The following is a 21,625-nucleotide window of genomic DNA, read 5'->3' as shown; positions in this document are numbered from 1 at the left end:
TCCCATTCAAGTGCTTTGATTGTATCCTGAACTTTGAAACTGATTTTGATCATTTGGTTTCCCCCTTCCCCCCGTTCTTTGACCGTTTAAACCGTCTTTTACATGTTGCTTCTGATAGAGTATGATCAACAAGCATTCGATGAGTGCTGCTCTGTAGCACTTTTCTTCAAATGCAAACAAAAATCTAATGCTTTTCCCAAATCATCACTTTCTAGTACAAAATTCGACATTTTTTAAATGATGAAAATATACGATGTTGTTTGTTCAATGACTTGATGCTCACATCATACAGGTATATCTGCTATTACTAAAAAATCCAGAGTGAAACCGAGATCGAAAGCGTGAAAAAATATGTTTCGCAATTGTGAAGTATTTTTCACGCAACAAATACATTTTCAATGAATTATAAATGGAGATTCCAGGCTCGATGAAAACGATTGGAGAGCGCCCATCTGCGGTTACAGCGGCCCAAACCATTATCTGTTGCGGGTGCTGCCTCCTGGTGGCCAATCGATGACTCAAATTCTCGTATGAACGGTCGGTCAAGTAAACCCTATCGTTTTGAGAGTTTACGAATTGCTCAATTGGAAAAAATTTCTCGTCAGAAAATACAATGTTCGGAAATTGAACGCTTTCGGCCAAACGAAGCAACTCCTTCGCTCTCTCAAGTCATCAAGTCAAGGCAAAAGGTGGTCATATCGAGCAAAAGTGAATTGATTCTGAATTTTGTACTATTTTTACACATTTTATACTTTGAATTAAATAAAAGTAATTTTCCAAACTGAATTTATGGCCTTTTTAATTGGTTACACTTCGAGTGCCGGACCCTGTATAGAAGTGGTGTCTGATACTCGTTAATCGATTTCGATCGGTTTTAAGTACTTTTGAGAATAGTAACATACTGCTTACATCTACCTGCTCCCCCAAGCATTCTGCAGTATTTCAATCCTAACACATAAAAGAATCTCATTCGATTTATAAGTCTCTTGTTCACATCAAGCAATTTGTTTGAAGAAAGTATTGGTATTAACTAATTAACTATAACTATCCAAAATTACATATCAAAACCTTGTTCATATAAATTCAAATGCTCGGTAGATATATCTTTAGCATTAAAAAGGGCAAGGATCTAGCAAAAGTGTGACACCCTCTTCGTTTGTTCTAGGGTGTGACATACATTAAAGCTCCCTTTTGAATGAAAAACAACGCCCGCTCACATTGTTATCCGAGTCCTGTTGCTTCAAGTATTAGAATCCTTGCGTGCCTCTATATTCAACCAATGGGTGAGACAAAAGCATCCCCGTACTGTTCATGCAATACTTTTTCTTTTCATATTGAAGGGAAAAGAAGTATTTTTAAAGAAGAGACTTTAAATACAATAAAGTCTCTTCGTAAAACCCTTTTCATGAGGTTTTATTAGGCTAAGGGAAGAATATATTTTTTACGGATTTGTTATAAGAGGATAGAGAGTCGTTTGCACTTATAGGTAACTTTATCGGTAACATTAGTACAGGTTACAGGTGTAAAAAGCATCAAGCATAGATTGAAAATATTCATGTATCTATACATGCAATAGTTCACTACTATAGAGGATTGTATCATCAGAAAACTAACATTATTCACTGTTCATTTGGAGAGTGAAGTCATATTCATAACAGTTCAATAAGATGAGTGAATCAGAACATGGTAAAACTAAGCGAAACCTCACCGGAATTTTGAAGTTGGATGCTCTAGGAACCAGGAAACTATCTGAATCGTCAACTGGATTTGAACCATCGCCTACATTCGACAATGTGGTGTGTGCTAAAATTGTATATACTGTATAGTTTCCCTTTCATTTTATACCAATGGAGACATTTGAAGCAGATTGACTAGCGTGACTCTTCATTATAAATATAAGTTAACGAATATTACAAAAACGTCTATCACTTAAATGCTATCAGCAACGCGAATCTAGTCCAAAAGAAGGGTTCGTCTATTAAGCGTAGGATCACTATAAGCGTAGAGCAACTGTGGCCACCAAATAGAAGGTGCTATATTTCAATAGATGGATTAAAGATGGCAAAAGGCGATTTTCGACTTGAATCAAGTATTGATAATTTCATGCTGCTATATTACCAGCGTAAGACTTGTGAGCTCCCACAAAGAAGAAATAAAAACTAATTTTATATCGACAACGAAATGGGTATGACTAGTCAACGGGTGGTCAATATAGCGCAACAGTGTTCTTGTTGTTTGGATATCTTGCCCTTTAGTATTGTAGTGTTTTTTGCAGTGAACGAACGTAATAGTGCATCATTTTGATTGTGAAAAGCAGACGCAGATTATATGTATGGAAGTGTTTACGTGTTTATGTAATAAAGTTTTAGCATGTAAAAATGCTAATCTACTTATACTGAAAGATCAAAATCTTAAACAAAGTGATTTGCTTAGACTTGCACCAGTTTAAAATATCAAATTCGAAGAGTTTGGGGCGTTGGAACTCGCAGCGGTGAATCAACGGTATACCGTTTGCAAAATATTCGTTGGTAGTGGCAAAACATTATTTAACATTATCTGTTAATTCGACTTCTAGTGCAAGAATATTACGTTTTATTATCCTTCAGTACGTGCATAAGAAACAGCCATCGATACTTTTGTCTCCAACAAATGTGGCCAATTATAAAGAAAATAAAAAGGATGATTTAGTGACGAAATACGTTTTTCGTCAAAACCATGCGTGAATTTATTCATGGTTTTCGAACGAGGATTTATCCATATTAATTTAAACCACGTTCAATTAATACGTGAAACAAACTTTCGAATGTAAAGTTTGTTTGAGTGAGTGTGGTAAATCTACTTTTTTGTAATAATGGCATGTAGTAATGACATAAAGGATGTATTCTATAAAAATGGCCGCAATCACAAACTATTCAAAAGTAAACCGATTATTAGCTTTTTTATTTATTCTATTTTAGAAATTAAAAACTACTGTTGAGATATGATAAAAAAAATGGTTTCATTCAATTTCGTTTCCCATCTTGGATGCCCGCGCCTGCAAAGTTATATATGTTAGATAGTGTTGTTAATAACCCGGGAAAAATTTCAGTACTGTACAATTTTTTTTTTCAAATGATAATATTTTTTATTTAGGAGTTATCCTATGCTTGAGCTTAGTGCACACTTCCATTTCTACTTGTATGTCTACTTTACGTTTCGTCTTAGACTCGTCAGTACATTACAGTTTATGTTGAACTGTTAGGCCAATTAGCAGTCCAATATAAACCGTTAAGCAGACGATGATGCTACTTGCAAAACACCGATTCAGGTTTTTTACTAAACTATTTCTTTGAAATAACTATCTTATCCAAATAAATACTGTGCTATGTTTTTGATTGATGTAGCATTGGTCTAAGTGGCAATTTTCTCAAGTTTATAGATAGCTGCTATAAAGTAATCTATACTAATTCGAATGTAATAGATACGTATTTAGGTCACTGAACATGCGATGAACATATTATATCTCAACTATTTTTTTTTTTACTTGTTAGAAAATATTTTTATTGTAACTACTAACGAAACCTGGCTTCTATCAGTACTTGTTACGAAAATAGGATTTTATAAACTTGTTACGGCTTGTTTTGCCTTTCTCATATAAAAAGGTTATGCAATCACTGTGAAAACCGACCGCCCGGAAGGCGGAGCATCATATACCATTCGACTCAGTTCGTCGAGTACGCAAAATGTCTGTGTGTGTATGTGTGTATGTAACGTTTTTTTTGCACTAACTTTTCTCGGAGATGGCTGAACCGATTTTTACAAACTTAGATTCAAATGAAAGGTCTTATGGTCCCATACAAAATTCCTGAATATTATTTGAATCCGACTTCCGGTTCCGGAGTTATGGGGTAAAATGCGCAAAAAATTAAAATATGTGTTCTAACTTTTCTCATAGATGGCGCAACCGATTTTCACAAACATAGGTTCAAATGAAAGGTCCTGTGGTCCCATACGTAATTTCTGAATTTCATCCGGATCCGGAAATATAGGGTAAAGTGTGTTAAAAATTTTATACCATCACTGAAAAGTTTTCTAAATCGGCCTCAAATCTTCTCCAATTGATAGTTTTTATCAGTAGACGGTCAAACAAACCGATTTCGGTTATTCTTTTAAGAATCTAAGAAAATTATTTTGAAGAATACCACAGTATTATCTTTGATAGTATGATTGATATGAGAAAGGCATCATTACACCACTAGGTGAATTAAAACAGGATTTTTTTATTCAACGATATATTAAATAAGGCACACTGCTCTAAGCTCTAAGATGCCGAGACCAATTACGGCTTGGTGATCAAGTACTAAGCGCACAGGTAACATACAATTGTCCATGTGAAAAAAAAAACTCCATATTCACACCACAAACTGCTAACAATTGCTCTTGAGCTTTATTGACGGTAATAGAAAAGCGATAACGGATGGGAAATCAACGTTTAGGGACTATTCACACATTTCAGTTCCGTGACGGTTCAGTGAAAGTGCCTTCAGTGCGCCGGCAGTATTCTTTTTTTTACGGAACCCTTTCGTTCCGCTTCCATGCTGTTTCCGTTCCGGCACAGCTAATGCAGTGATATACCGATTTCAGTGAAAATGAAAAATATCGGTGACGACGAATTTGAGTTTGCCGGGCGGACGCTACACTGACGGCGAGCTGGCCTGAAACGGCACGGTGCCGGATAGGTGTGAGTATGCGCATAGAAAACGAATGAAATAATATCAGTATCCGTGAACGGTTTCGTGCCGGCACTGAACCGGACCGGATATGTGTGAATAATCCTTTAAATTCAAATGGCATGTCAGTGGGTATCTTTGGAATGCGTGAAATAAAAAAACTCTCACTTTTGAATTTTCCAGTCAAAATTGTTGCCTCGATAACATTTATCATTAACTTTAAAACTTTTTTTCTGTTTTTTTTTCTGTATTTTCTGTACATGTTCCTGTTTTCGCTTATTGCTGTACTTTCAGTTATTGATCTGTACTTTCTGTACTTGTTTCTGAATTTTATATGTATGTTCCTGTATTTTCTGTAGCTATTCCTGTACTTTTTGCTCATATTTCTGTATCTTCTATACATGTACTTTCTGTACATTTTCCAGCACTCTGTATTTGTTCCTGTACTTCCTGTACCAGGTCACATTTTTTGACTTGTTCCTGTACTTTATGTATTTTTTCTTGCGATCGATGAAGTAGAATGGTAATTTTGTTCCGTCAAAATGTACCACGTACGCTTCGCATTTCAAAGCAGCAGTTCTTTTGTGCTCGCGCTTTAAGGGTCCCAGAATGTCTCAAGCGAAATACATCCAACAGTCGGAACATTTTGTGAGAAAGTGAATGAATCGTTCCAAAGTGATAAAAAATTTGTAGGTCGTGTTGAGAAAAATTCGCACAAAATCTCATTCAAAGTATCCTTCGAAGGTATCAAGCCATTATTGATGCTGAAGGTAAATGGATTTGTTAATAATGTATTTACCGGAAAATACTAGATCCAACGAAAAATTACAGAAATAATACAATTCCATCTTTGAATCACCTAATGAGAAACGTTTAAAAATACGGTAATTCGTTCTCTGTAAACATTAGGGTTACCACCTAAAAGGGCTTCACCCAACAGTACCGGGCCTAGCGAATTTCTACCGGGTCGCACGTATATTTTTAAAACATTAGTTTGACAAGTGACAATCCAAAAAATATGTAATTCAGGTCAGTTTCAGTTTCCCTAAACGCATCCAACGATCTCCTCGATCAAGTGCAAATACACGGAAAGACCGAAATCAGCATTTTGACGAAAAAATTAGTTGATTTTCTGATTTTAGTTAGTTATTTTTTGAGACAACTAAAAATATCCTACTTTTGCTAATTTAGATTTTTTAATTCTCACTCCCTTAATAATAATAAAATATTTGTTTAAATGGCTATTTTTTTGGTTGAATTCACCAATTAAACGTGCTGTCATTTCTTAGCTAAGGCACACTTCATTTCCATTCAACTAATATTCTAGTTGAATTGTGAGAAATGAAACGTTGTTTTCAACCAACATAAATGGTTGAATTGGCTTCTGCAATTTGCAACTATATGGCGCACTGTCACCGAAAAAAATTTCAGTCGCGGTTGTCTTTTCTATATTGGCAGGTATAAATACGATGTTGTATTGGAGAAAAAAAAATCGAAACATAAACTTCTTTTTGAAAATTTGTCCTCTAAATTGCTATTTTCTTCATTAGACTGTTCTACGTAAAAACATTATTATGCACAATCGCTTCAAATGCGCACAAATTCTGAATAAATGCATATTCGACTAAGAGTTTACGACATTTTTACATATCGGTTTAGAAATTTATATATGGATATATAGTAAAATGCGGAAAACATCAAAACAATTTGCAAACAGTTTCAACAAGACTGTCCTTTGAAGCTTTTTAATGAATTGTTTTGCTTTGACACTTCTCATGAGTTTTTGGCTAAAAAACTAGTTAATAAAACCATTTTTATTTCTGTTTTCTTTGTGCTGTCCTTTAGTAATGGTGGTGATAGATAAATAGAAACAAATTTTCGGATTTTAATAACAAAATTAGTTGTCAATGAGAATTTTGTGTTGGATTGAAATATTGCTGGTTTGTGTCCAGAATATTCGCCAACTAAACACATTATCTAAAAATAAGAGTTTTTTCTGCAAAGTAAATTCTCAGTTTTAACTAATACAATAGTTATTTTGGAAATTTTGTTGTTAAAATCAACTAATTCAAAAACAGTAATACGAATTAGTCGCCGAGCTAATTTCGGTCGTTCCGTGTAGTTTTCTGCTTGCCGGGCGAGAGAAGTTAACATGGTTGTACCCCTAGCAACCCAATCGCCGGTTATGCGAATTGCAATGCAGTGAATACATACACAAACGAACACATATCTGGCAAATCCATCAAAAAATTACCAAGATACATTAAAATTAGGGCAAAAAATCAATCGCCGAAAGTTCAGAATTGGCCTGCTAGTTCCCGTAGAATCGACAGCTAATACATTCAATATACTCAAGCGAACACGACGACGCGCCACAAAAATCAAGCATTCAGCGAACCACAAGCTAGCTGCTCTGTTAGCGGCTGGCTGTCGATTGAAGTTAAAAATGTAACATGGCACATAATTAATAGAATCCCTTTCGTATGAACATTCATGCGATGCAGACCAACGATCGAAACCGTCGGCCGTGCTCGAAAAATCAACAAGATGACATCATTTGCACTTCTGTGATTGGTTACTGAAAACATAGATCGAATGTAACCAATTTTACAATAGTACATATGGCTATTAAAATACTGAAACGACGTTGCCATACATGTTTAAGTTGAAAGTAGGAAATTGCACCAACACACAATACAATGTCATCACCTCACTGCACGAGTTACTTGTTTCATTCACAGGCAAGCATCAACTAGGCAAATAAATTTTTTTTTTTTTTTGCATAAATATCTGTTTATTAATCTTATTTTTGTGTATTACATCAACATTTTACAGTACAAGTGTTTTGACCCTTTGGCCTTTCATCTTTGTTGTTCATACGATTCGTTATTATTATTAGGTGTTTTAGTTACTCTTGTTTTACATACTAATGTTTAATCATAATATTTATTTTAATTATTAATAAAATATCTACCTACTTATAACTATCCCTAACCTAATACGTACAAATTTTGAATTATTTGTATTTCAGAGATTGAGCACCTCTCTTCAAATTTCGTGCAGTATTGTTCGAATTTTTGTTCTAGTATATCCAGTGAGGCAGTCTCATGTACTTCACTAGTCCTTGTCCAAGGGGGTAGATTTAGAATCATCTTTAAGATCTTACTTTGAATGCGTTGAAGCCCTAGTTTGTGTGTTCGTGCACAACCCCGCCAAACAGGGACTGCGTATTCAATTGTGGGGTAGATGATTTGTTTATAGACAGCCATCTGATTCTTCAGGCATAGTTTAGATGTTCTACAAATCAGCGGATACAGAGACCTAATGAGTATGCTGCATTTTTGAACGATTTTGTCAACATGTGACCTGAATATCAGATGTCTGTCAAAGGTGAGTCCTAGATAGATAACTTCATCGGACCATTGAATGACCTCATCACCGAATCGTATTCTGCATTCGTCTGATGGAACAAGTTTTGGAGATCTTGAATGTGGAAACAAGATGACCTGAGTTTTTGCTGCATTGATCACAATTTTCCAGCTTGTAAAATATTCCGTTAAAGCGTCCAGACCTGTCTGTAGTTTATTTTTCAGAGCATTAATGACACGACCTTTGTAAAGAATGGCAGTATCATCAGCAAATTGTGACAGAACACCACCACCCGGAAGAGGTGGGATGTCTGATGTAAAAATGTTGTATATAATGGGACCTAGGATACTTCCCTGGGGTACACCAGCAGGAATAGTAAATCTTTCTGAAAGTGCATTATTCAGAGAAACCTGGAATGCTCTATCTGCAAGATAATTTTTGATAATTTTAATAAGATACATGGGAAAATTATACCGATGCAGTTTGAACACCAGTCCATCGTGCCACACATTATCGAATGCCTTTTCAATATCCAATATTGCCATGGCAGTCGTTTTGGACACTGATTTGTTTTGCTGGATGACGTTGTTAACCCTTGTGAGCTGGAGGATGGTGGATCTTCCTTTCCGGAACCCAAACTGTTCTTCCAGAAATATATCCTGTTCATCTGCAAAAGCAAGAATTCGCCTTTGTATTGACTTTTCAAACAGCTTGGATAGGGCAGAGAGTAAGCTGATGGGCCGATAGCTCTTGGAAAAGGAAGGATCTTTCCCCGGTTTCAAAACTGGGATAACTTTAGCTAACTTCCACATTGAAGGGAAGTAACCAAGCTCCCAGCACCTGTTAAAAAGTTTAGCTAAGAAGACAAATGAGCGAATACTCAAATGTTTCAGCTCAATGTTGAATGTGTTGTCGAAACCGGGGGCCTTCATATTTTTGGATTTTTTCACAAAAGCCATCAGCTCATTCGCAGTGACTCTACTTTCCTCAGGAACCAAGCTGTCTGATTGGTCAACCTCAGCTACGCTATCAGCAACGGCTCTTTCATATGGACTAACAATGTTGAGTCCTAAATTGTGAGAACACACAAACTGCTGGCCTAGCGCATTTGCCTTCTCTACTGGTGTGATTAAAGGTATTCCTTCAGCTGCGTCCTGGGGTGACATCAGAGGAGGAATAGGCTTCGGTTTTTTCTTAAGCACCTTCGTTAAGGACCAGAAGGGCTTTGAATGTGGGAGAATTTCTCGAAGCTTTTGCTGGAAGTTCCTGTTGCGAAGCTCAGATATCCTTTCCTGGATTATCCTAGTTAAGTTGTTATAAGTAGTCTTCCTATCTAGGATGCCAGTTCGTTGATACTGCCTCCGGTAGATATTCCGAAGTCGGATGAGTTTCTTGGTGACACTGTCGATTTGAAGAGAGGAACTCGGCATATGTTGTACTGGAACCGTCCTATCACGAGCGACTGTGATTGAATGCTGGAAGGAAGATAGGGCCGCATCGATTTCCATCGGGGAATCTAGTGGAACATTGATATTAATAAGTTGGTCGGCGATTTGTTGAAATTGGACCCAATCGGTGCGATAATAGTTCCTCCGTGGTTGAATAGGCACTGTTTCTGGTGAAGATCCCAACGTCAATATTATTGGAAAGTGGTCAGAAGAGAGCTCGTAGAAGACAACCGGAGAGCTGTCTATGGCGATGTTGCTGATGAATATATCCAAAATGGAATGAACTCCCGATCTGGAAAGTCGCGTTGGTTGATCCGGAGCGAAGATGTTGTATTGTCCAGCTTCGTAATCTTCGGCAAGTACGAATCCGTTTCGATTCTGTCTTCTGTTTCCCCACAGCTCATGCCGTGCGTTCAGGTCCCCAGCAATGATGAATTTGTTCTGTCGTCGAGTGAGCATAGCCAGATCTCGCTTCAATGATGCACACGTACCATCTCGAAGATTGGTTTGTTTGGGGCAGTACGCTGCAATGATGATGATGGGTCCCATCGTCGTTGTAATCTCAATTCCGATGGCTTCTATGAGTTGCAATTTAAAGGCTGACAGAAGCCTGTGCTGAATGGATCGTTTAATGGCAATGGCAACTCCCCCTCCTCTGGTAGTTGCCCTGTCGAGCCTGTGAATCCTGTAATTGGAAATAAAAATAGAAATTTCAGGTTTAAGATGAGTTTCAGTTAAAATAGCAATATCGGCATTCTTCTCTTGAAGAAAGTCGGACAATTCAGCAGTTTTGCTCCTGAGTGAGCAAGCATTCCAATTTACTATAACCAACTCATTATATTGCATATTCGATGATGAATTTGCCTAAGGCGTTGATTTGATCTAACCGCGTTCTGCAGTTTCGTAGTTTTGTTGTCATTGTTTCAAAAATGACGATCAGTTGTTCAGCAGAAAATAAACCACCAGAGTCATCCTTTGCTTGTGGTTGATTATGGCCCCATCCAGGAGGGATTTTTGAGGAAGATTCTTTTTGTGATCCAGCGGCTGAATCTTTTGGATTGCTGCGAGGAAGTGGCGGCAAATTCGGAATATCCCTCTTCGGTGGGAGCCGTGGAAAATTAACTTCATCCTTCTGTGGAACATTCTTGCGCGTTGATTGTTTGCGGGACGCCTGTTGTCGAATTTTTGTGAACTCAGCACGTTTGGGACACGATTTGCTAGTAGATGGATGGTCGCCATCACAGTTCACACATTTTACAGCGATGTCATCTAGTAGGCAATCGTTGGTATTGTGTGGTTCGGCACATTTCCCGCACCGACTTTTCATGTGGCAATTCCTCGCTCCATGGCCGTAGTTCAAACAGTTCGTGCACTGTGTGACATCCCGATGTACCGGTTTATACTTTTGCCATTCGATGATTATGTGAAATAACGATTTAATCGTTTTCAGTTGACTCATGGTGATGGAGCCCTTCTCCAGATGAATCAGGTACAGTTGATCTCTAAACTTTTTGTCCGTATTATGGCGCTTCATTTTAAATACCATCAAAGGCTTTAGTCCAGCCTCCGACAGTGCCTGCTTTAGTTCGGCTTCCATCATGTCGGGTAGTCCTCGAAGTACAACCTTCATAGGTTTGTTGGCGGCAATATCGTGTGTGAAGTATTCCGCTTTTGTCTGCTTCAGATAGCATTCCACTCCTTTGTAGTGGTTCAAAGCCGGAACAGTTATTTTGTAGCCTTCAGTACATAAACGGATTGTTGCCTGTAGTCCTTTGCTGATCAGTGTGTTGAAATCCGAGCGTAGAGTTGGTGGGAAGCCCTTCAGGTAGAAAGGCGGTATTTTTTCCTTCTTCTGCAGTTCCTCTTCGACATCTACTGGCAGATCAGCATATTGGTTTTTACTCAGCAAACGGTCGTTTACCTGTACATCACTTGGCTTCAGACGCTTAGCATCCTTTGGATCCTTCTCGGATCTATGGCGGTTTTTACCCATAGCTTGGGTAGGTAGACAACTGCGAATAAAAAATAAAGCAAAATCGAAATTAGTCGTAGTAGGTTATTCGTCTATCCACATCGAGTGTTAGATGACGAATTGGCAAATAAATGTTTTGCAGTATATATTTATAGATTTCTCTTCATACAACGCGGTGTTTCTATGCATGACGCAAAGCCTCCTATGCCGAATAAGAAAATGGCATTATTTTGGTCAGTTAAGATTGGTTGATGAAAACATAGGTCGATTCTAATCAATTTTTCAATAATATGCTATTGAAATACTGAAACGACGTTGCCATACATGTTTAAGTTAAATGTTTCAGAATCGATTGGTTGTTAAATTATATCAATCCATCAACAAAGGACTGAGTTAATAACGTTCAAAATTATTACAGAAAAAGGTGGCTATTTTTGAATCTTTCAATTGACACTCGTATAGTGAAGAGTAAGGCATTTTTAGTGGCAAAAATATGTGAAAGAACTTTCGCAACAGCGACTGAAATCTTATGTACCAGATTGTAGTCGAATTTCAATTATTCTTTTTTGTTTATCATTTGAATGTACTATTTACAACATGATTGTGTTTGGATTAATCTAATGAACTTTAAGAAGGCCAATTTTTTTTTATTTTCAGATGATGATGCAAATTTTATATTTTGGGCATGGGTAATGCTTATGCAAAACTTGAACTGAAAAAACAAAAAACATCCTTGGAATTCAAATGTAATTGCTCCATAAGGATACCAGAAAAAGGATGCTGTTCATTGGGTGCCCATACTTATGCCTTTTTTCATTGAAAAACACTGGTGGCGTGGATTGCTCTGGTTCTGCACATTCGGACAGAAGTGCAACTTCTATTTTTGAATCTATTTTTGAATCTTTCAATTGACACTCGTATAGTGAAGAGTAAGGCATTTTTAGTGGCAAAAATATGTGAAAGAACTTTCGCAACAGCGACTGAAATCTTATGTACCAGATTGTAGTCGAATTTCAATTATTCTTTTTTGTTTATCATTTGAATGTACTATTTACAACATGATTGTGTTTGGATTAATCTAATGAACTTTAAGAAGGCCAATTTTTTTTTATTTTCAGATGATGATGCAAATTTTATATTTTGGGCATGGGTAATGCTTATGCAAAACTTGAACTGAAAAAACAAAAAACATCCTTGGAATTCAAATGTAATTGCTCCATAAGGATACCAGAAAAAGGATGCTGTTCATTGGGTGCCCATACTTATGCCTTTTTTCATTGAAAAACACTGGTGGCGTGGATTGCTCTGGTTCTGCACATTCGGACAGAAGTGCAACTTTTTGACGGTGTTTTATTGTCATTTCTGCTCGAAAGTACAAAACCAGAGCAATCCACGTCACCAGTTTTTTTCAATGAAAAAAGGTATTAATTAAGCATGTGGTTCGAAATAGTGAATTCTAAAGTTTTTTCCACTTTCCTGATTGATTTCCCTAATGTAATATACCCCAAAACCTTTGCATAGACATCACCATTCAAACAAAAAACTAAAATACCAGAGAGCACTTGCAACATACACTTTTTCCAACATTATTTTATATATATAGCAGATTTGTAAATCTTGTTAATTTTTTTACAGTATTCTCCATCTCCCTCCGTGTCACCGCATTTAACTGTGACGTGGGCTTTTCAAATTAATGGTAAAACCGACAGTAGTGACAAAGATAACGATACAATTAGTAATGATACGTCCATAAAAAAAGTAAAATCTCCTGACGACTATTTTACTAGGTAAGCTACAATTCTAATACATGTAATAAAAATCTCAGTGCAGTTTCATTGAGATTGAAACCAATATTAAACCCAACAGAGAATATTGCACATCTGAAATGCAACAGTTAGATGACGAGGATTATTCGGCAAGTATAGATGCAATCTTCAAACGAAAAGCTAGTGTAAAGAAAAAACGGGGATCTCGTGGACATCGGCGCACTTCAAGTCAAGCTAATCCATCTATAGGATCCATTAATCAAGAAAGAAGACGTTCTAGTGTATACACAACAAGCTCAGGAGAGTGAGTACACGCTGAAATGATAGTAATTATATCTAATTTCAATGAAATTGCAAAGTATGTCAATACGTAGGCCAAAACTTGATTATTTACCAGGTGGAAATTACTTTTACTTACTCTCCTAACACGCAATTGATAGGTTGCCATCCTACCACACTTTGCGTGGCATGACAGAAAGTGTGATTCGCCCTCTACATGAACTACTCACTAAACAACAATTTGCACTCGGTCCTAGATTCTCGTCTTGACCGTATGACCACATATAATCGAATAGTCCACAATGACGGGTCATGCACGACGACAGAAGCTCCCTCGTATCCAATCTTACAAATTACTCACCTCGGCTCATCAGCATCCGTAGCGGCCAGCTGTTGATCCACGCAGACGATCCTCCTTCTATTCCTGTCATAGCATTCCGAAAATCGCTATTTTTGGCTATGGTCACCTTCGTCTTATGATGCACGAGCTCCTTCCTTCCACATCGAATCCTCTACTAAACAAATCGAGTGTGACGCGCTCAGTTCGATTTCTTCGATGGACTAGCCACACACCGTAAATGTGCAAAGCGAACTAACTTGACTCCTGGCGGGAAATTTATCCTCAATACATACTCGTATACTCGTAACACATTCCACAGTAGTGGACCCAGAATTGATACCTGCCGGATTCACGCCGTGATGAGAGTGCCTATCTTTATCTCGTATAACATTTTCCGGTTTTTAAAGTTCCTTTTATTACAATCCTTCCGGCACATCCAACCGAAGTAACGAGTCTTCGATTTCCGTCCAGTTATTGAAGGCTTTCTTTGTGTATAATGTTATCACTGCACCGTTACAGTGGGTTGAAAAGTTTACATCAGACAAAAAATGGGACTGAATCGTGAACTTTTTCGTGCAACTTGCGTGTTCCAAGAAGAAAAAAAAACCAACAAAAGTTGTTCGCGCTCGAAGCACTCACTCTTACTCTTTCAGCCGTAGACCACTCAGGTTTCTGCTGTATACAGGAGGCGTCTCCATTCAACTCGGTTCATGGCTGTTTGCCGCCAGCCTCGGTAGCTGCGAAGGGTCCGCAGGTCGTCCTCAATTTGATCGATCCATCTCGCCGGCTGCGCGCCTCTTCTTCTTATACCGGTCGGATCATCATCGAAGATCATTTTAATCGGGTTGTTCTTCGATATTCTAACAAAATGCCCCAAAACGTCGAATCGATTGGTCACCCGCCGTGTAATCCTAACTTGGCACCTAACAGCTTCTATTTGATATGAAAATTGGTTCAAGCGTGGTATTTTGAAAAACAATAAAACAATTTCCGAACAAACATGATACTGTTTTCATTTTTAGGCTAAATACATAAGTAAGAACACTCCGTATTACGAGGTGAATTCACACTGACGTTCACAACGTTATAACTACGAAACATGAGCCTTTTATCACCTTACATATTGCTGTTTTCACGCAGAAGTGTTCCTTGTGGCCATCGCAGAGTTTATTCCGATGAAGTACTTTGCATCCCCAAAACGTGTAAAAACACCCGAAGCACGTTCCAATTTTGACCAACCAGCCTTTAACTTAGTGATTTATTCACTTTTTTGGTATCAGGGAACGGTACTGTGAATGTTGCTATCTGCATGCCATGTAGTGCTCTTTTTAGATGAAAAAAAAAACACTACGAGTTTTTTTTCGTTCACACTTTTGAACCAAGATCCAATACACTCAAATTCCTTCAAGATGGCTGAAGCGATGTATTTAAACCTAAGTTTAAATATAACGCTTCATGGTCTCATAGGTTCGGGATTACGGATTTCTTAAAATTACTCCATACTTTTTTCTAGTTTGAAGAACTCGTTAGTTGATGACCAAATAAACGTAATTTAGTTATACCAAACCCCGATTTCCGGTTTTCAAAGTACCAGGAATAGTGAACAACAATTCTGAAATACAACTCATTCTGATTTCTCAAAGATAACTACACCGAATTGGACACACTTTGAATCAATTAAAACGACCGACGGAAACTGTCAAATTTCAACCAGATCCGACTTGCAGTTATGGGTAATATAGGATGATGCATGTTGAAAGTTCCATATCGCCAGATGAAATGACGAACGTGAAAACTCTTCGAACTTTGCTAAAGACTGTTCCACTTTGTAGGTTTCGTTAATTGATTACCAAACGATTCGGGAAAAGGAGTTTGCATCACTGGGAGTACGATGCGGTGTCTAAGTAGTTGTGTTGTTTGTTACGTATGTCTAGTTAAAAACTTGGTCGAAACACTAATTTTGAGTGAAAGTGCAGGTGTGGCAAGTGTGTGTTTAGTAGCGAGAGTTCTATTTATTGAATAATGTTGATTCGCAAAACTAAAAATGCTCAAGCGGCGGAAACTGAGCATTTACCGCCCCAAAATTCCACGATATTAATCGATCGAAGCGTCGTCTGCATATCATTTTCGGTGTTATCAGATTTCTATGGAATGTGTGAAGATTTACAAGTCAATCGTGTTATTCAAGCTGAAAATCTAAAACTGGTCTGCAGCAAACCCATCCGCAAGTGTTTATTTTATTTTTTTATTAATCGTGTTTCACCTCGCGTTATTAACAGCAATGCGAATAAGAGAAAAAGGATACTGGTCAGATCGTTCCTTAGAGATATTCACCCGAATCTACACTTTCGTTCGAGTTCGAATTTTGCATTCATTATTACGTTCGACTTCTATGATTCGATCGACTCTCGTTCGGGAACACTTTAAATTTCGAACATTAACCATCAAACCTGTCAACACTACTTACATGTTCTATATCATTCATATTATTCATTTCTTAATAAACGAAACAGTCACACTTGTATAAACAAATTAGAACGAACCTAAACCGAACAGAAGTAATTTTCGATCGAGCAATGTTCGAAAATTTAACAACTCGAACGAATGATATTCGAGTTCATGCCCAACTTGAACGGAATACAGAATGGAAATTGCACATTCGGTCGGAATAATTCGAATAAATAACGACGAAAATCGTAAAACTTCAAACACTGTTTCAATACTTAGGTTTTGTCAATAGAAACATTTTTTTATAACCATTCCAGGATCCAATTCCGGAAATAGTGGAAAAAGTTCTATAATATAATTTGAATCAACATATTAACGATTATAAGAAAATCAAAGGTTACTATTCAGAGTTGCATTCTACATAAGTTTCACTTATTTTGATAGTAGCATGTTGTTATCAACGTTTGAAATTTCAAAGTTTAATAGTTGTTATTTTTGTAGTATTGCTAGCAGTATAACTTTTTATATTCAACAGCACTGCTATAACTTTCGAAGAATCAAAGGATGAATCTACACAAGATAAAATATTTGAAAATATTCGACTTCATAAAGAAGTATTACAGTCCGTTAAATTAGAACCTTGGAGTATGAAACGTAAACTTAAATTAATAAAGCAGGTATGAGCTATTTTCGTGTTATATATTGAAAAATTGACCTTAATATTACAGGCAAAAAGTTATATTTCGAAACATGAAGGCGCCCTACAAGAAAAATTTACTTCGAGAACTGCAAAAAGTTTACTTACTCAATTCCATATTTTCGTAGCAACGGTGAATAAAGGCAATCATTTTAAAGAAAGCTAACTAATATAAATGTTTTTAAATTTAAAGAAATGGCGACAGGTATTACGTGAAGTCACCAATCTATGTACGTACTTGGTTCCATGGGAATCCAGAATTAAGGAAATAGAATCTCATTTTGGTTCAGTCGTTGCTTCATATTTTACATTCCTTAGATGGCTATTTTGGGTGAATATAGTAATATCATTTCTATTAGTAGTTTTTGTAATGGTACCAGAAGAAATATACGTTGACTCTGATAAAGTAAAATGTGATATTAGAAAAACTATGTCAAGACAAGAACAGGCCATTTCATCAAATTTTAGCACAATATGGGAGTTTGAAGGAAGATTGAAATATTCTGCACTCTTTTATGGGTAAGTATACAGCAAATTGCTAGAACTTCAGTTCAGTAAATATTTCCTTCTATGCAGGTATTATTCCACGTTTTCTGGAGCAATTGCATGGGGATACAATTTACCTTTGGCGTATTTTTTGACTGGATTACTAGTTTACATATACAGCTTTATCGCCACACTTAAAAAGTAAGTGTGTGTAATGTATTTGAATTGAATATATTTTATTCGCTTTTGTAGAATGGCAAAAAATTCGCGAATGTCGAAAGTGTCATCAAAAGATGACGATTATGTATTCTCGTGGAAATTATTCACTGGTTGGGATTACATGATAGGACACACAGAAACGTCACAAAATCGAATGGCTTCAATTATTCTTGGTTTCAAAGAGGCTCTCCTAGAAGAAGCCGAACGAAAAAAAGACACTAGAAAGTAAGTTGATCTCTCATTTTAGATTTTTTGATTCTAATGTTAATTTGCTTTTATCGTATCCTTTTTTTTCGTTATTAGGTGGAGAGTTATATTATTACGTTTAGCTGTAAATTTTATTATAGTTGGTCTACTGGCCGTATCTGTATTCGCTGTCGTACACGTAGTAAAACGATCAATGGACCTCAAAGAAACAGACTCGTGGTGGACGAGAAATGAAATTACTATCGTTATGTCATTAATAACGTTTTTCTTTCCTATGTTTTTCGAAGCACTAGGTCTACTCGAGTACTATCACCCAAGAAAACAGCTTCGAATACAACTGGCAAGAATTATGGTCTTGAATCTACTTAACCTGTACTCATTAATATTCGCATTGTTTGATAAAATTAGTCACATGACAGAAGAATTGCGGAAAATGAAACCATCAAATTTCACCTACGATAATCAATGTTTTATTTCGAATATTAACTATTCAGTTGGATCACACCTAGGAGTAACGAATGAAATGCTGCAGAAGGCATTATTTCAACCAATTGTTAGTCCTTTGACTTCCAACTCATCTAGTCATTGTTATAAAATCTTCGTAGAATGTGCAAAGCATAACATAGTAAACACCGTAGTAGTAACAGCTATGATACTATCAAACTACACATCCATTCCAGTGACACCGGATTTAGCTATTTCAAAATCGATTATCGATTATCAAACAACTTCGTTTAGCGAGAATGAACTTTCATCAACATCTACTATTCGTCCGTCTTTAGATGTAATGCAAACCGATATTATTGATGGCTACGATTTCAGTTATGACGAAGAAGATGCTGCTTATTATTTGGAGCAGCGCATGCGTAATTTACCTAATGATCAATTTGATGGAATTCCTATAAATAAAAGGGAAGCTAACAACAGTTTTGATTCGTCGGATTATTTTAATCAAACAACTACAGAGCCCATACAGAATTACTCTCAAGCGGAATTCGTCGACTCGAGTTCACAAGAAATAGAATATGACATTGAAAGTACGTCATATAGAAGTAAGCAGACATACACGATCAATGAATTCTCAGATTCTTACAATTCAGAGGACAACACTATCGAAAATCCAAAATGTTTTCGATGGATATGTTATAATGATACTTTTTCGACTGAAGAAGGGACAGTATCTGATGATCAAGAACCTACAGAAATATCAACAATAAATCAAGTCCACCATCTTTCAACTGATAAAACCACAAACTCAGATCATGTAGTGAATGAGGACAAAACTCGTTCAAATGCACATGAAAGTAAATTCAAAAACGCCGACATACGTAGTCTATGCTGGGAGACTATGTTTGGACAAGAGCTAGCCAAGCTAACAATAATGGATTTGGTAAATCGCGACAATTTTAAACAGATTCCTTATTTGAACTATTATGTATTTTAGATTGTGACCATTATATCTACGGTGGTTCTTGATTTTTTACGAGCCTTGTTTGTTCGTTACATGAACACTTGTTGGTGTTGGGATCTGGAAAAAATATATCCAAAGGTAAGTTCTACGTACATTGACCAATATCGAAATGTTCAAAAATTTATGTTTTAGTATGGAGATTTTAAGATAGCAGAAAATATTCTTCATCTAGTGAATAATCAAGGAATGGTTTGGATGGGAATGTTTTTTTCACCGGGCTTGGCAATATTGAATATTTTCAAACTAGTTATAATCATGTACCTTCGTTCATGGACTGTTCTTACCTGTAATGTTCCTCACGAGGTAGTGTTCCGGTGAGCTGTTTTAATACCACCGAATTTGCCCATTCGCTAACATACTTCTTCATTTCAGAGCGTCTAGATCTAACAATTTCTATTTTGCACTACTGCTCACGATGCTATTTCTATGCGTTCTCCCCGTAAGTTACGCAATAGTTTTTTTAGAGCCCTCTTGGCATTGTGGACCATTCTCTCAAAGTAATCGAATTTATCATCTTCTCACGAATGCAACCGACAAAATTGTTCCAGATATTGTCATCAAATATATCGTTTCACCTGCGGCAGTGATTCCTTTACTTGTTTTACTGATTCTAATTATTTACTATCTTATTTCATTGACTAGTTCACTTAGAGAGGCAAATCAAGATTTAAAAATTCAGTTACGAAAAGAACGTACAGAAGAAAGACGGAAAATGTTTAAAATAGCAACCAATCAACACCGTCAACTAAATGAGAGTGTTAATGGCTTATCAGATTCTTGGCATAAAGTCTTAAATTCGACACAGATAAAAACTCACTCTTACGATACTGAATCAAAAGCAAGAGAAAACAATGATAATAAACATCGTGAGTTATTGCAAAGAATAGTGAAGAAAGCGTTGGGGAAAGACCAGAATCAGGACGCTCGTGATGCTGTACAAAATGTTTGTGATGGTAACTCGTGCTTCCAACAAAGTTTCAAGGACACCTCTATAAAGAAAAAAGTAGAGCCTGTATCGAAAAGTAAACAGGTTTCAAATCTATCTGAAACTCTTCATAAAAACATGGATTATATCAGTTCGGTAGACCAAATTCCAGAAAAATGTAATAATTTTGGGAATAAATGTAAAACCTCAAACTGGGTAAACAATATTCCTGCCATCACAATAAGTAAGACATCAAGTGATGAATGTATTATTGACTCTGATATCGAAACTCCTTATAATGAAATAGTTGATTGATAATAGTGAGTAGAATAGCTACGAAAACCCTAGGCGGTTTTCCACACATATTTATACAATTTTGAATAACGACTTCATTTGCAATGATCATTGTTAGTAAACTCAATTTGTTTTCCGTCTAAATAAATGCATTACAGTAGTGAATAAATATAACAAAGTACTATAATATTATTTGTTTCGAAGTTCATAGTTCAATTGTTCACTCACATTCAGAGAGCTGGGGTTCACTGTGAAATTGATAGTATTTGTTGTTGATCTTTCTCCGGACCGGCTCAGCCTAGAGGCAAAAAAAGTTGAAAATATGTGCTGCCATATTCTTTTAGTGTTATAATTACTTTATTGCAGACACGATCACGTGCACACAGCACAGCATCACACAGTCCAGCTGGACAGACCTCTCAGTTCACCAAAGTCAATTTTCCCGGACCGACAAGGATTCAATCAGTTAAGCTCCAACCACAGGAATTTACCGTGGGTCATCCGCCGGAGGGTTCACCGGGGATGTTCACCAGGAATGTTTCTCGCGGGCCCAATTCCCCGGAAGCTGCACTACACCTCACACAGACTACTACAGGAATCCGTTTCCACCACGTAATCGCAGAGAGGCCGGACCGTAGCTCGTCAACCAGCTCGAGACAGTTTAAGAGGCGGGTAGGGTCTAACACTTTTGAGAAATCATTTATTATTTTCTTTATATTTTCTTATAGTAAAACATTTCAAGAATTTTCTGTGAAATTTTCAAGCCTATTGAAACGAAACTCTGGAAGTTATGGACCTTTATCTATGGCTATCTCATTCAACGAAGAAGCAAGAGTTCGGGGCACAGGCCCAAGATTTCTATTTCGATTAACTTCAAAACTTGACAAAACGTTCTTGAAATGTTTCGTTATAATAAATTATAAAAGAAAAAATATGATTTTTTGGAAATGTTAGACCCTACGGACTCCCTGGAGTAATTAATTGTTTCCATTGAT

At 36.8% G+C, this 21,625-nt stretch overlaps 1 protein-coding gene across 1 annotated transcript; it reads left to right on the top strand.

Annotated features, from left to right (window-relative positions):
- Positions 1 to 1,643: 1,643 nt before the first annotated feature.
- LOC131434962 (transmembrane channel-like protein) lies at positions 1,644 to 20,777 on the top strand. The gene is made up of 12 exons (XM_058602337.1): positions 1,644 to 1,796; positions 13,134 to 13,285; positions 13,365 to 13,568; positions 16,867 to 17,008; positions 17,060 to 17,161; positions 17,222 to 17,547; positions 17,605 to 17,715; positions 17,767 to 17,958; positions 18,037 to 19,330; positions 19,385 to 19,489; positions 19,544 to 19,725; positions 19,784 to 20,777. Exons 1-12 carry the CDS (start codon positions 1,668 to 1,670, stop codon positions 20,649 to 20,651), a joined length of 3,807 nt encoding a protein of 1,268 aa, XP_058458320.1. The 5' UTR covers positions 1,644 to 1,667; the 3' UTR covers positions 20,652 to 20,777.
- Positions 20,778 to 21,625: the final 848 nt, after the last annotated feature.

The sequence above is a fragment of the Malaya genurostris genome, chromosome 3 (genome assembly GCF_030247185.1).
Source record: "Malaya genurostris strain Urasoe2022 chromosome 3, Malgen_1.1, whole genome shotgun sequence".
NCBI classification, from domain to species: Eukaryota; Metazoa; Arthropoda; class Insecta; order Diptera; family Culicidae; genus Malaya; species Malaya genurostris.
Note: the sequence above shows the minus strand (reverse complement) of the source record. Positions and strands in the feature narration are given on the sequence as shown.

What these genes read in the sequence shown, in the direction of transcription:
- LOC131434962 (XM_058602337.1), top strand. Translation starts at nt 1,668, where the DNA reads ATGAGTGAATCAGAACATGGTAAAACTAAGCGAAACCTCACCGGAATT. An exon ending in TACACAACAAGCTCAGGAGA is followed by an intron (nt 13,569 to 16,866) that starts GTGAGTACACGC and finishes TATATTCAACAG; the next exon opens with CACTGCTATAACTTTCGAAG. An exon ending in AGCTAACAATAATGGATTTG is followed by an intron (nt 19,331 to 19,384) that starts GTAAATCGCGAC and finishes TATGTATTTTAG; the next exon opens with ATTGTGACCATTATATCTAC.